This window comes from Notechis scutatus, chromosome 1 (assembly GCF_049901735.1).
Source record: "Notechis scutatus isolate UNSWTSFEM ecotype Mainland chromosome 1, rNotScu1.2, whole genome shotgun sequence".
Classification (NCBI taxonomy): domain Eukaryota; kingdom Metazoa; phylum Chordata; class Lepidosauria; order Squamata; family Elapidae; genus Notechis; species Notechis scutatus.
Window position 1 is genome coordinate 289,074,886 of NC_142009.1, and position 12,235 is coordinate 289,087,120.

The window sequence follows — 12,235 nt, forward strand, 5'->3', positions numbered from 1 at the left end:
TGTTCAATCAGGCTACTTCCAAAATACAGAATCACAGATTCTTCCAGGAGAGTCCCTTAAGAATTGTTTCAGTGTGCTGGGATTGCTCAGTTGTTCATTCATCTTTGGCCTCCGGGCACAAATACAGCTGCCACAGAAAAGGGTCAACAGCCTTTGTGTAGAAGTGGGGAAGCAATGAACTAGGACGGGGAGTGTCAAGTTCAAGTCCAGTCTTGAAAAATACAGATGAAGTCAATTGAACTGGCATCTTAACTCTGCAATATCCCCCCCTTTTTTTCTTACACTCCCAAAAAGTGCAGAGTTTTGTAGGAAGGGCCATAATAACAGAAAGGGCAGGAGATGCACCTGCAATAGAAATGCAAAAGGAGATTCTTTTTTTGCTTTTCTGATTGCTAGAAACAGTGAAAATGGATGAAATGGTAGCTCGATGATAAGAAAGAGTAAATCAACAGCAGCAACAAAATACTTCCAGCCATTCTAAAGGCTGAAAATGTGGTAGATGATGATACCTTCTAATAGGATTTTCTTGGGACAACTAATCCCTTAAGACAACTCTGACCTCTCTGTAGGTTCCTGTGCGCACCAGTTTGATGAAGCCCCAAAGGACCTGGGGATTTAAAGTGGCTGTGAATTAAATGGTTATTACAGCCATGAACACGGATGGGGCTTTTGATGCTAGGTGTGGGAGGCTAGGTTTAAAGGGCTGGAGTGACCAGCAGAATAGCTCACTGGGGGGAGAGAATGTCCACCCTCAAGGACGGATGTTTTGTGCTTTTCTTGGCCTCTTCTCTCTTACTGTTGGAGTAAAACTTCAAGAGAGAGAGAGAGAGAAAGCGTGAAGCCGACTGCCTTGAATTCTGGATGGAAATGCCATAAAATCCAAAGGTCAACTAGACAGCCTGACACGGGGTGCGACAAGAAGAAAGCAGGGAAGGGGACCCAAACGATCTTTCTGTTAGAAGCCTCTCCAAGTCTGTGCTCGGGTGACAAGAGAGGAGAGGAGGAAAGGAGGGGGGAGGAAATCCCAGTTTCTGAAATTCTCTGCTTGCAAGCCTGAAGAAGAAGGAGATCGCTCTGAATTCAGTGGAATGTAGACCCCAGAGTGTGTATTGTACAAGAAACGCTCCCGCCGTGGATCCAGCAGCAGCAACAGGAGCAGCAGGAGCAGGTGAGAATGAAGGAAATTCTGCAGGAAACCGGCCCTGGAAATGTTTGCTTTGGTAAGGTATACTGTCAGGCGCGCATTACTGCTCCTTCTATAAATTGTGCTTCCTGTCACGGGGCAGGAATGTCAAGCCTTTTACAGCTGCAGGTTTTGAACCGTGCAGTCAGAAGTCAGGATTATTCAACAAAACACGCTTGGATCCCAAAGCTTTTGACAGCTTGATCTATAAGCTCGTGGGAGTTCCTGTGGCGTTTACGCCCAAATGAAAGAAGCTTCTTGAAAATTGCGTTTGGGTAAAGGCGAGGAGGCCCTTTCCTCCGAGTTAACTTGCGCGGGAAGTTTTCTGCCCGTCGAAACGAATATTTAGTAGCGGCTTATGTGGTCGGTTTGAGCTCCGAGCTGGGCAATTTGGCTGCAAAGGTTACGAGGGAAACATCTTCGGAGCGCTTTGGGTTGGGCGCTCCTCGCATGGGGAACGAAACCTTTGCAACCAAATGGCCCACTTCGGAGCTCAAACCGGCCACAGTTCTGCCAGTTCCCCCGATCGTTAGGGTCGATTTTATTCTTTCTCCTCTAAGCCGTCGTCGTGCAAGAATTGGAATGACCCCCAGCCTCCCTCCGCTCCGAGATTCCGGGTTATGTAGTTTAGGGCAGTGGCAAGGTTGACTAAGTGGAAATTCACCAAAGAACGTAAGTCGAGGTCGTTCTGTTGGGAACCTCGTGCTTAATAGCCAGAGAGCCAGTTTGGTGGCGTGATTAAGGCACGAGAAACTGGGAGCCGATGAGTGAATTCTAGTCCCACTTCAGGCACAAAGCCAGCTGGGTGACTTTGGGCCAGTCACTCTCAGCTCTAGGAAGGAGAAAGCTGGTCAGAAGGAAATCTCACTGAAGTCAAGGGGAACTGACCCTGAAGTTGCGATAAATTTTTCTTAACATTGAGGAGGAGACCCGGGTTAGATTTGTTTTCTGCACCACACCGTTTTCCATCGAATAGAAAAGAGATTTGAGCTCACTTTCCACCCATCAGTTCAATGTTTGATCAATTTCCCTCTGTTCCCCTTTCTACTTTCAGACAGATTATACTTTTACCGTGTTTTTTTCTGTGAGGTCCGTCTTCCCCTTCCCACAGTGTTTCATCCCGAGGTCAGTTTTGGACTTTAAGCTCTCTCCAGTGGAAAACATAGTCATTCATGTTTCCTTGAAAAATCCCACTGAAATTTGGATTTTCTGAGTTACCTGCATTTGAGATCAAGAGTACGCTTTTACTTGGAAAAACAGGGTTTATTTTCTTCTTCAGCGAAGCCTACTTTCCCGCAAATTGAACTTTAGCAGATTGCTAGTTAACAGAATATATTACTAAAAGGGAAACAAAGTTGCAATCCGTAGGCTGATTAAATGGGAATATCTAGTCTTAGGCCTATATCACATCTTCCAAATAGTATTCTGACACTTGTAAAGTTGCAACCCTCGTATATTTTTCTCTCCCCCCCCCAATAAAATTCATGATTCATTTGGGTTATAAAAAAATTGATGGGTTGGGAGGCAGGATTATTTGTTTAAGTTTACCTTTCCTGAAAAATTTCACATTATCTGCTGGCTCTGTTCTGTTTACTTGTTTGTAATCGTGACTTGTCTACATAAGAAACAAGATTTCCTCCCACCCCCATCCCGCACCTGGGACTCAGTTGAATTAAAACTGAGAAACCGGCCTCGCACCATTGAAATATAAGCCCCAATGACATTCAAACGCTACTATCATCCTAAACACTGTTGGGGCCAAATTCATTTCAGAGTTGCTGAATATTACAAACCCTCTGAGGATCTGTGGAGCCGCTCCGAATTCAGTACTGGCTGAGGTCCTTCTTTGATTTTATTTCTCAGAGCAGGATTCTTAAGAAAATGCTTCCTAGAAAGCAAATGAGGAGGAGGAGGGAAGGAAGAGGAGGAAGAGGAGAAGAAGAGGAGGAGAGGAGGAAAAAAGAGGAAGAGGAAAAGAAGAGGAAAGAAGAAGAAGGAGAAGAAGAAGAAGGAGGAAGAAGGAGAAGGAAGAAGAAGAAGAAGAAGACAAGAGACCTGTTGGAATAATCAGGGAAGAATTCATGTACCAGACCAATAAACTAGCGGAAAGGCAAACTGCTCATAAAACCCCCGAAACTTTTGCTTTATAGCTCAATCCTTTGTTTATTTCTCCTTAGAAAAAGGTCCCCTCGTGGGTCTATGAAGGTTTCTGCCAAAGGCAAATACATTTAAGGTGGCATCTTTAATTGGCTGCTTGTTCAGCATAGTTTTCCCCAGGGAGTGATTCTTTTCCAGTGTGAGCCACAGAAATTGCATCGACGTTTTCCTTTTCAGTTCCTTAAAGTTACACTTTCTATTAAGTCGTTTGCACAGAATGTTGTTGTGCTGTTTTCATCTGGGTTGGGTTCCCCAGAAGGTCAGGTTCTACTGGAGCAAGTGAGACCAGTTTTCCCCGAGGAGCAGCGTCTTCTCAAACACATCGGGCTTTACTTTTCACAATCTCTCTAACCAGCATGTGAGTTGAAGCCCCAAATAAAGCTGGTAGGTAGAGGGTGCTTTGATAGTTCCACTTTTCCCCACTACACTTCAGGGAGAGGGGTTCCAAATTTTCTTGGGATATCAGTCTGACTGACATTCACCTTCAAGTTTTCCCAGGGGCCACTCAGCGCTCCTAAAGTGCCGGGCCTGTTTTGGGTTGCTTTGTTCTTGTTTTTTAACCTAGCTCAGAACTGCTCGCTTCCCTGCCTCCTTTTGTTCGACCCTCAAGGCCTACCCCTGCTTCTCCTGCTCCTTATGTTTTTGTTAGCATGGGAAAAGATCTGTGTCTTTGGAGAGGAGATGTCGTCTGACTTCATTGGCCTTCCCAAGCCAAATTGTCTCCAGGCTTAAAAAGCCAGCCTAGAAAAATTCAACAAGCCTGGATGTGGTGTCCATTTTTTACTCTTCAAATTTTGAGGAAAAGAAAACCCTCTTCTTGCCAACCCCCCCATCCCTTCCTCCATTTCCGCTCCTCCTTTTTTTCCCTCTACCTCCAGTTATTCCATTATTCTGTACCTGAAATTAATCTTTTTGCCAGGCAGGTCAGCGCGATCGACAGGCTGTTGTTTATTACAACGTCTCTCCGCCTGCGCCCCATTGGTCTCGGCTCCCCTCGCCCCGACTGACTGTGGATGTGACCTTTGTTATTTCAGCCTCCACTCAGCAGTTCAGTGGAAACAACTTGAGCACGTTCAACCCTGATAAACATTATCCTTCAACCACTGGGGACCTGAGCAGAGTAAACGAGCTTTTCCGACAGAATCACATCAGGAACACACATTGAGAAGAGAAAAAAAAGGCCCGAGAAACAGAGGCAGAGACGGGGAGGTGGAGCTGCGAGGGGAAGAGAGGAGAAGGAGCTGCAAGTTGGAAGGGAAAGGAGCCAGAGGCGGAGCGCCCCCCCCCTCCAAAAAAAAAAAAAAAAAAAGTAAGCTCCGACCCGACAATAGTCTCAAAGATGCTGGAGGCACGGCGAGAACCCGGGTTGGCTGGGAATCAGGATCTAAAGAGATCCGGATCTAAAGTGGGACAGGACTGAAAGTAAAAGTCGAATCTCGTGGGATGTTCAGATACCCAGAAATCCCTTGTCTTCTGACCTACCCAGGACCGCATCGCCCAAGTCTTGGTATTCTACCAGACGGCTGAAGTTTCCGGAGAGTTCTTTTTGGTCTCAATTTCAAATCTAAACAATTTGGGCTTTTAAAACAGAATGAATTTGCAAAGAGTCGCATTCGGGCAGCCACCCTGTCGGTGCGCAGATGTCAATCCTAGCCGAAGTTATAACCCAGGCCAAGGGGTTGGACGGAGCTTGCTCTCGTGGGCCTGCCGCCTGAACTTGAAAGGAATCGCTGGCAATCCAGCTGACCTAAATTCGTCGAAAAGATCAACAGGAGCGGCTGTGAATGATTAAGACCCCAGCATCCCCTCCACCTATCCCAGTCCCATTGGTAAAGCCTCTCCAGTTCTTAACTCCCCCAAAAGAGTCCGAAGAGTCCGAGAGAAGAAAGTGGGGGGGGGGTCTGGTGGTGAGAAAATCGGGGGTCTTGACCAGAAGCTCCCGAGCGTTTATCCGGGAGAAAAGGGATCAAGGTCAAGAGCGCCAGCCGGACCTCACGAGCGCCAGGGTCAAAGAGCTTCACCCCTGACCGACTTGAGTGGGAGTGCTACGGGGGGACAGTGGGGGGCTCGATCCCTCTGACACAACCGGTTCAGGCGAAACGTGAGAATTTCAAGGTGTTTCGGCGGTTCTCAACAAAGACAAGCAGCTGCCAAATTTATGCTGAAGGGCGCGGGGCGTCACCCGACCCTGGCTGAACCAACCTTCCTCGATTTGATTCTAAATCCATTAATTAGAATTAAATCATTTTTCAAAGGTTTTTTTTTTTTTTTGAGTCTTGAGTCCCCCGCGGACTTACTTCCACTTGATGGACTGAAAGAATGAAGAAGACGGAAACCACTCTCCCACCCGCTCCCCACGTGGCTGGTTGTAGAGCGGACTCTGGTATTAGGTGTTGACTCAGGTTTTGCTGTTAAATGGCAATATTCAATCGATATTCAAGACAGCATAATTTAGTGCGTTACCCAGAAACTTCGCAATGAGATAATTGTCCTTTCCCAATCGGAAGGAATTTCCCAAGCGATGTAATTGCCAGATAACAAGGTTAACTCCTTCATTAAAAAAAAACCTAACTTGTTGCTGCTTCAAAGGCAAATCGCTTTGTTACATTTCCACTCCCCAAACCCCAAATCCCGGGGCCTATTGCAATTATCTTATAAGGTCCTTGGTCCTTGGACCTGTTTAAAAGTGGGATTGCGTTTTGTACAGTTCTATTTTCTGAGCACGAAGTAAATCGCTCCGATTGGAATAGGAGCGCTAGTCTGTAAGCCGTCTCAACAACCCTCGTTTCTGAGCGCAACTTTGGGCATTCCCCATTGGTTCTTATGCAATATTCCCAGCCTGAGTTTTGAATCAGTTTCTCTCCCCGCAGGCAGAGATCCCCCCGTTTTAATTCCTCCCAAAAGCGAGGTCCCTTCATTTTTAGGGACCCCAGTCATTCCCGTTAAGCGCGTCGCATGCCGATTTCAAGCGCTGGCTACTCTCCCAGTCCTAAAACCGTCGGGGTAGCGCAAGGGTCGGTTTGTGGCAGCAGTTTTGTCCCTCAAAGGAGCCTTACACTTGGAAAGCGGCCTTGATGGGAATTGCCCCCCACCCTTTCACTTTTCTTGCTGGGAGTTTTTTTTAGTCCTCGGCCGTTCACGCTTCGACCTAGTGTTTCAGATGATACTAGCCACCCGGCTCTTAAGCACGTTCTTTGACGAAAAAGACGCTAAAGGATCTGGTGGCGGATCGGTTCTCTCCTTAACTTGGAAAGTCCAGAAAACATGTCCGAGCGGGGGATGTGTCTGTGCAAGTGCCAATACCCTGCGCCTTATCCCGACCCACATCTAACTTCGCAAAGATCCCATAGCTGAGCTCAAAAGCTTAAAAGGCAAAGAAGCTTTTACTACCCTGTTTAGGTTTTCATGCTGGGTGGGTGGAATGTTGCAACCCAGGCCCACCTTAAGAGGAGATCGTTACAAGTGGACAAGACGTCTCGTTCTTGGATCACGTACAATACCTCCGGAGCTACGCGTGCGTAAGAGACCCCCCCCCAACCCCCCAACCCCCACCCCTAGTAACGTGTCATTGTGTTCCTTGGGCGAGGTTGATTTCTTCTAAAGGTTTTCATCGGCTGCGGTCCGAATGATGCAAACAAGAAGCCGTTCCATTAAAATCTATTTACATTCGTCTTTCGTGGGGCAGGAAAAGCGCGCTTGTTTGTGGCCTTGCTTGTGTTGCAAAAGTTGACACACATTTGCGTGATCAACTTTATTTGTGGATGAACAATCGAGGTGTCCGATTTCTGGCATCCTAAACTCGACTGGTTTCCATCAACACCGGCTTCTCTACTAGCGTTCTTTTGGGTCTAGATCTCTTGCCTTCTTCTTCTTCTTCCTCTTCTTCTTTTTTTACAGTTGCTGCTGCTATACTAGCGATAAATAATGCCAGGCGGAAATAGAGCAGTGTTTTTTGGGGAGAAGTACAAAAAGAAGCTTTTCTAAAATCGGAAAATATGATTTCCCTGGAAATATTATTTCTGTTTCTAAAATGAGGAACGAAACCACCCCTCGCCCAGGGTCAGTGTGTCTTCCTGAAAGTTTAATTCGACGCCTAACTACTGGCGCTGAAAGCAGAACGAAGGTGAGTCCCTTTAATGAAAATAAAACCGCTTTCAGCGGTTATTCATCCTGTTAATACATTTTCCACGTTCTGCTATTAGATTTCCTCTGACTTTATGGCTTCCCGCGACTCAGCTTTCCCATCTCTGGTGCGCTGCCGTTGCATATGGAACCCAGGTGCTGATCCAGCTTGCCTGCAAAAAGCGAACGGAAGCCTCTTCCAGGGCGAGACTGTCTGTCACTCTTGCCTACCAATCCGGGGGGTGCGTTTCCTTTTAGGTCCACCTTCCAAGGGGCGTGTCTTTGGTGAGTGATAGCCTGAGACGCCCCAACCGACCCAGCCCAGCCCACGTTGCTGCGAGATTGAAATGCGGGACTTCAGTCTCCTGCCTCGGAAAAGTGCCTTCCTTGGGGTCCTTTTTCTTGACATTCTCGCCTTTTCCCGCGGTAGGAATCCGAGCGAGCCGGGGCCTTCTCCGGAGCCGATCCCGGCGAGCCGGGCAAGACCCATCCCACGCCGAGTTTCCTCCGGGGATCTCCTGCTCCCTCACCCTGCTCGGCGTCCTGAGTCAAACCATGGGTAAGTGTGGCTGCAGAAGCATCGGAGGCTCGGGGGTGGGTGGGTGGGTGTTAAGACGGGCGCGGGAGGGCAATCCGGTGGCTCAAAGCTCCCACGGGCGCCCGGCTGGTTTGGCTTGTGGCTCCGACTCTGGTTGGGGACGAGGCGTTGGAGAAGCAACGGCGACAGTGGCGGCAGTCTCAGAAGCGCCAGTGCTGGAGAAAGAGAGCCCAAAGTATTGGGGCGGGGGGGGGGAGGGCATCTGATCGACCCCAGGCTTCTGGAACCCCGGTCTCTCTCTCTCTCTCTTTCTCTTCTCTCTCTCTCTCTCTCCCTCTCTCCCCCTCTCCCCTGAAAGCTGTTTGTATTTCGGCGGGGAAAGCTTTCCTTGCTGACGGGGGGGGGGGGGAGAGATCGGGGGCCGCTTCCCACTTCTCTGCGGTGTTATTTAACTCTCCCGGCTGCCTGTTACAGGCACTCGGCTTTTCTAGCCCAGCTAGAAAAGTGAGTCAACGCGCCACCTCCAGAGGAGAAGGAAGCTGGGCGCCCCAACGGCGTTGACGAAGCAGTCCGCTTCGTTTTTAACTGGACTGCTTTCCAAGGGACGCCTCCCCACAATCATCCCGCGACTGACTCCGGATGAACTGTCTGGAGTGGCTTCCTCTCGAATGCGGGCAATGTGGGGGGGACTCGGGGCCCTGCGAGGCTTGGCAAGAGGTCGGTAGGGATACTACCGCCAGTGGCTGCTGTCCGAAACCTCCTGCGCCTTTGCCGGTTGCGCTCAGGGAGGAAGTCGCTCGGGATATTCAAGGGCCGACTAAGAAGCCTGCAAGGACGAAACTCCTTAAGGCGGGCAGCTCTTAGCTAGGTGCGCCCTTACTAGGAACCAAAAGGCCGCGGATCTCGGCCGAACTTGCTTCCCAGGCAGCGGCGAGCAGCCCAGCCTTCCCCGGGAAGGAGACGCGCCGCGAGCGTTTGAAGCAGAGCCCGATGTCCCTCCCTTCCCTGCCCTTGTTCCCGGGTGGTTGCGTCCAGCTCAGCCTCGCCAGAGTCCGGCCGCCTCTTCCAACGTGCCGCTGCTTCTCTTTGTTTGCAGAGCCAGCCTTCGGAGAGGTCAACCAGCTTGGCGGGGTCTTCGTCAACGGCCGCCCTTTGCCCAACGCCATCCGGCTTCGGATTGTGGAACTAGCTCAACTGGGCATCCGACCGTGCGACATCAGCCGGCAGCTGCGCGTCTCCCACGGCTGCGTCAGCAAGATCCTGGCGCGCTACAATGAGACCGGCTCCATCTTACCCGGGGCCATCGGAGGGAGCAAGCCGCGGGTCACCACGCCAACGGTAGTGAAGCACATCCGGACTTACAAACAAAGGGATCCGGGCATTTTTGCTTGGGAGATCCGGGACCGGCTGCTGGCCGACGGCGTGTGCGACAAGTACAACGTCCCTTCGGTCAGTTCCATTAGCCGGATTCTGCGCAACAAGATTGGAAACCTTTCTCAGCAGAATCACTACGAGCCTTACAAGCAGCACCAGGCAGCTCCGCAGCCGGCCCTGCCTTACAACCACATCTACTCTTATCCCAGCCCCATCGCTGCAGCAGGTGCCAAGGTGCCTACCCCACCTGGCGTGCCATCGATCCACAGCGCCGTCCATATGCCTCGGACCTGGCCCTCCTCTCATTCCGTCACTGACATCTTGGGAATTAGGTCCATCACAGATCAAGGTAAGACGATCAGACTTCCAGCCAGGGACAGGATTGGTCAACCAAACCAGAAGAAGCCCACCCCTTGCAGAGGGTCTATATGCGGTCTGTTGGGTGGGCTGGAAGGGGAGGGGGGGGAAAACGGGTTCCTGGTGGCTCCTTTGCTGACTAGCCACTTCTGTATCTTCAGAAAATGTCGTGTATTTTCATTAAGGGGTAGAGATTCAGAAAAGGACATGAATTTGCTTTTGTTGAAGATCACCAATAGCCTTCCCTCCCCCTGTCTTTAACTGATGGGCTTTGAAGGAAGCCCCGAGTTATAGCATTGTATAGCTATATATACACCCAGCTGTTGTGCTAATATAAAGTCTGTCTTCATGAACAGTGTTGGAAGATACTATAAATGCTATATAAATCATTTAGGTGGTAATGGCCTAGGTCAGGGGTCCCCAAACTTAACAACTTTAAGACTGGTGGATTTCAACCCCCAGAATTCTGGGAGTTGCAGTCCACAAGTCTTAAAGTTGCCAAGTTTGGAGACCTCTGGCCTAGGTGGAACTTGGTTCTAAATAAATTTAGTCTCTCTTTGAACTAGTGGTATTTTTCACTTAGCTGCAGGGCCTTCTCCTTTTAAAGGGATCCTAAGAATATAAGCAGAGTCCCTTTGGATCAAACCCCAGCAATGAGTGTGCTCTCACACTGGTCAACCAGCTGCTCAAGGAAGCCCAGCAGATGGCCTTCAAACACAGTCACATTGCCATCGAGGCTAACAGCCATGGATCCCCCAATATGTGACAACGTGTCTCAAGTTTTATGCATTTGATATGTTTTAGTAAAGATGTTTGGCTGAACTTTCTGGTGCCCAGGGCTTTATTTGCGCAGGCTTTCTTATCTGGGACTGAGAGCCCTGTGGAATTTCATAAACTGAACAACAATCTGTTCCCAAATAGGTTTCTCTCTGAGAAGCTTTACATTTAATTTTAAAGGAGATATAAATGAAACCGAAAAGAAATACAATATTTTCTTCCAATAAAACATTTTCATGGTAACCCATTATTTTGGAAGCAGATATGATAAAAAAAAATGACTTTTCTTTATATGATAGCACTAACCAAGATGTTGGCAATATTTAGACCACGTGGATATTATCAGTTTGGGGAGCACATTTGTTTATAGTGAAGCTTCTGTAAGTCTCCAGAAGATGAACACATCACTGTGCTGAGACAGAAGCATTTATTAAAGATGGGAGGGAAAATGTCCTTGCACATTTATTACACGTACACAAGCACACAACACGCACACGCAAATCTAGGGAAGGTATAAGCACACTTCTCCAATTCTCCAATTTAACTGAGCTAACTAAAATCAAAGCAGCAAAGTTACATGAGCCCACAGAGACATGCCCAAGAAGCTTTCAGATTGATTTACCTGCACTTATTCACATTTTGAAATAAAATCAACTCAACTCAAGAAGACAAGTTCCAATACTTGGCACACTTTCTGTGAATCGGTTGTGTTGATCTTGACTGGCTTTAACATCTGTGTAAACAGTGTTGCTGATGCATCTCATTTCTGGATTACTTTGCAAGTACCTCATATACTGGCTACCGCATCTAAGTATGGCTAAAAAGATAATTGCTGAATGAGTTGGGGGAAAGAATAACTTCCTGTGTTACTATGTTCTTATAAGTATGAAAAAGAGAAGTAACTAGTAATGATGTCAAATTATATAACAAGCTGTTAAAACATTAAAGAATCCCATCGTTTTTTTTTTTTTTTAACACTAACAGTTTTATTGTGTTAGTAGCTTTTGTGAATTAGAGAGGTCTCTTAAGTGAAAGGGTGCCTTTCCAAGGCATACATGTGTGTGTGCATGCATGTAGGTACACACACACACATACAATAAACATGTACATATCAAATAACCACACAATTTATTACAGAGAGGAACAAACACAGCTAACCTTTTCATGGCCAAGTTCTTTTGGCTACCAGAAGAGATCAGCATACCTAAGCAACAGAAACACACATAATCCCTGTTCGGGTATATTTACTTTTTTCTCTGCCAGGCTTTTGTCCTTGATATTTGCTCTCAAGTCAGAGCTTCTGTGGCAAAGGCACTTCCTCGGAATTGCAGGCAAGTCTTTCTCGAGTTCTCGCAATCAGGGCAAATTTGCTCAGACAGGAAGTTCAAATGTCACCTAATTGCTTTCGTTCTCCTGCTTCACTTTGTTGTGCTCCGAAGCGGTGGTCCAGAAAACTGAAACTGCCTATGTTTAACTTGCGTTTAAGCCCCTTTCCGAGGCCCGCCCGCCTCTCCCGACTTCGCTGCGGAATTCCAGACGGGCAGTTAGGAAGGCTTAGCGGGGTGGCCCGGAGCGGCGAGTGCCGTGCAATATAGGCATGGATGGATACTCGTGTTAAGGCCTCGACTGTGCAATTCCAGAGATCCGAACCCACTTAAATTTCAGAAAATGTGAAAGCGGGCGAGATAAATACAGTTGTCCACTTACCTTAAATGCTGGCTTGCAAC

The 12,235-nt window shown here is 48.2% G+C and overlaps 1 protein-coding gene across 1 annotated transcript in view; it reads left to right on the plus strand.

Annotated features, from left to right (window-relative positions):
• The first annotated feature begins 7,793 nt into the window (after positions 1-7,793).
• Positions 7,794-12,235, plus strand: part of PAX9 (paired box 9) — a 41,623-nt gene continuing 37,181 nt past the window's right edge. Inside the window, exons 1-2 of the mRNA XM_087951843.1 lie at positions 7,794-8,021; positions 9,097-9,723. Coding sequence (XP_087807969.1) covers positions 8,018-8,021; positions 9,097-9,723 — 631 coding nt within the window. The 5' untranslated portion in view covers positions 7,794-8,017. The remainder of the gene's footprint in view (positions 8,022-9,096; positions 9,724-12,235) is intronic.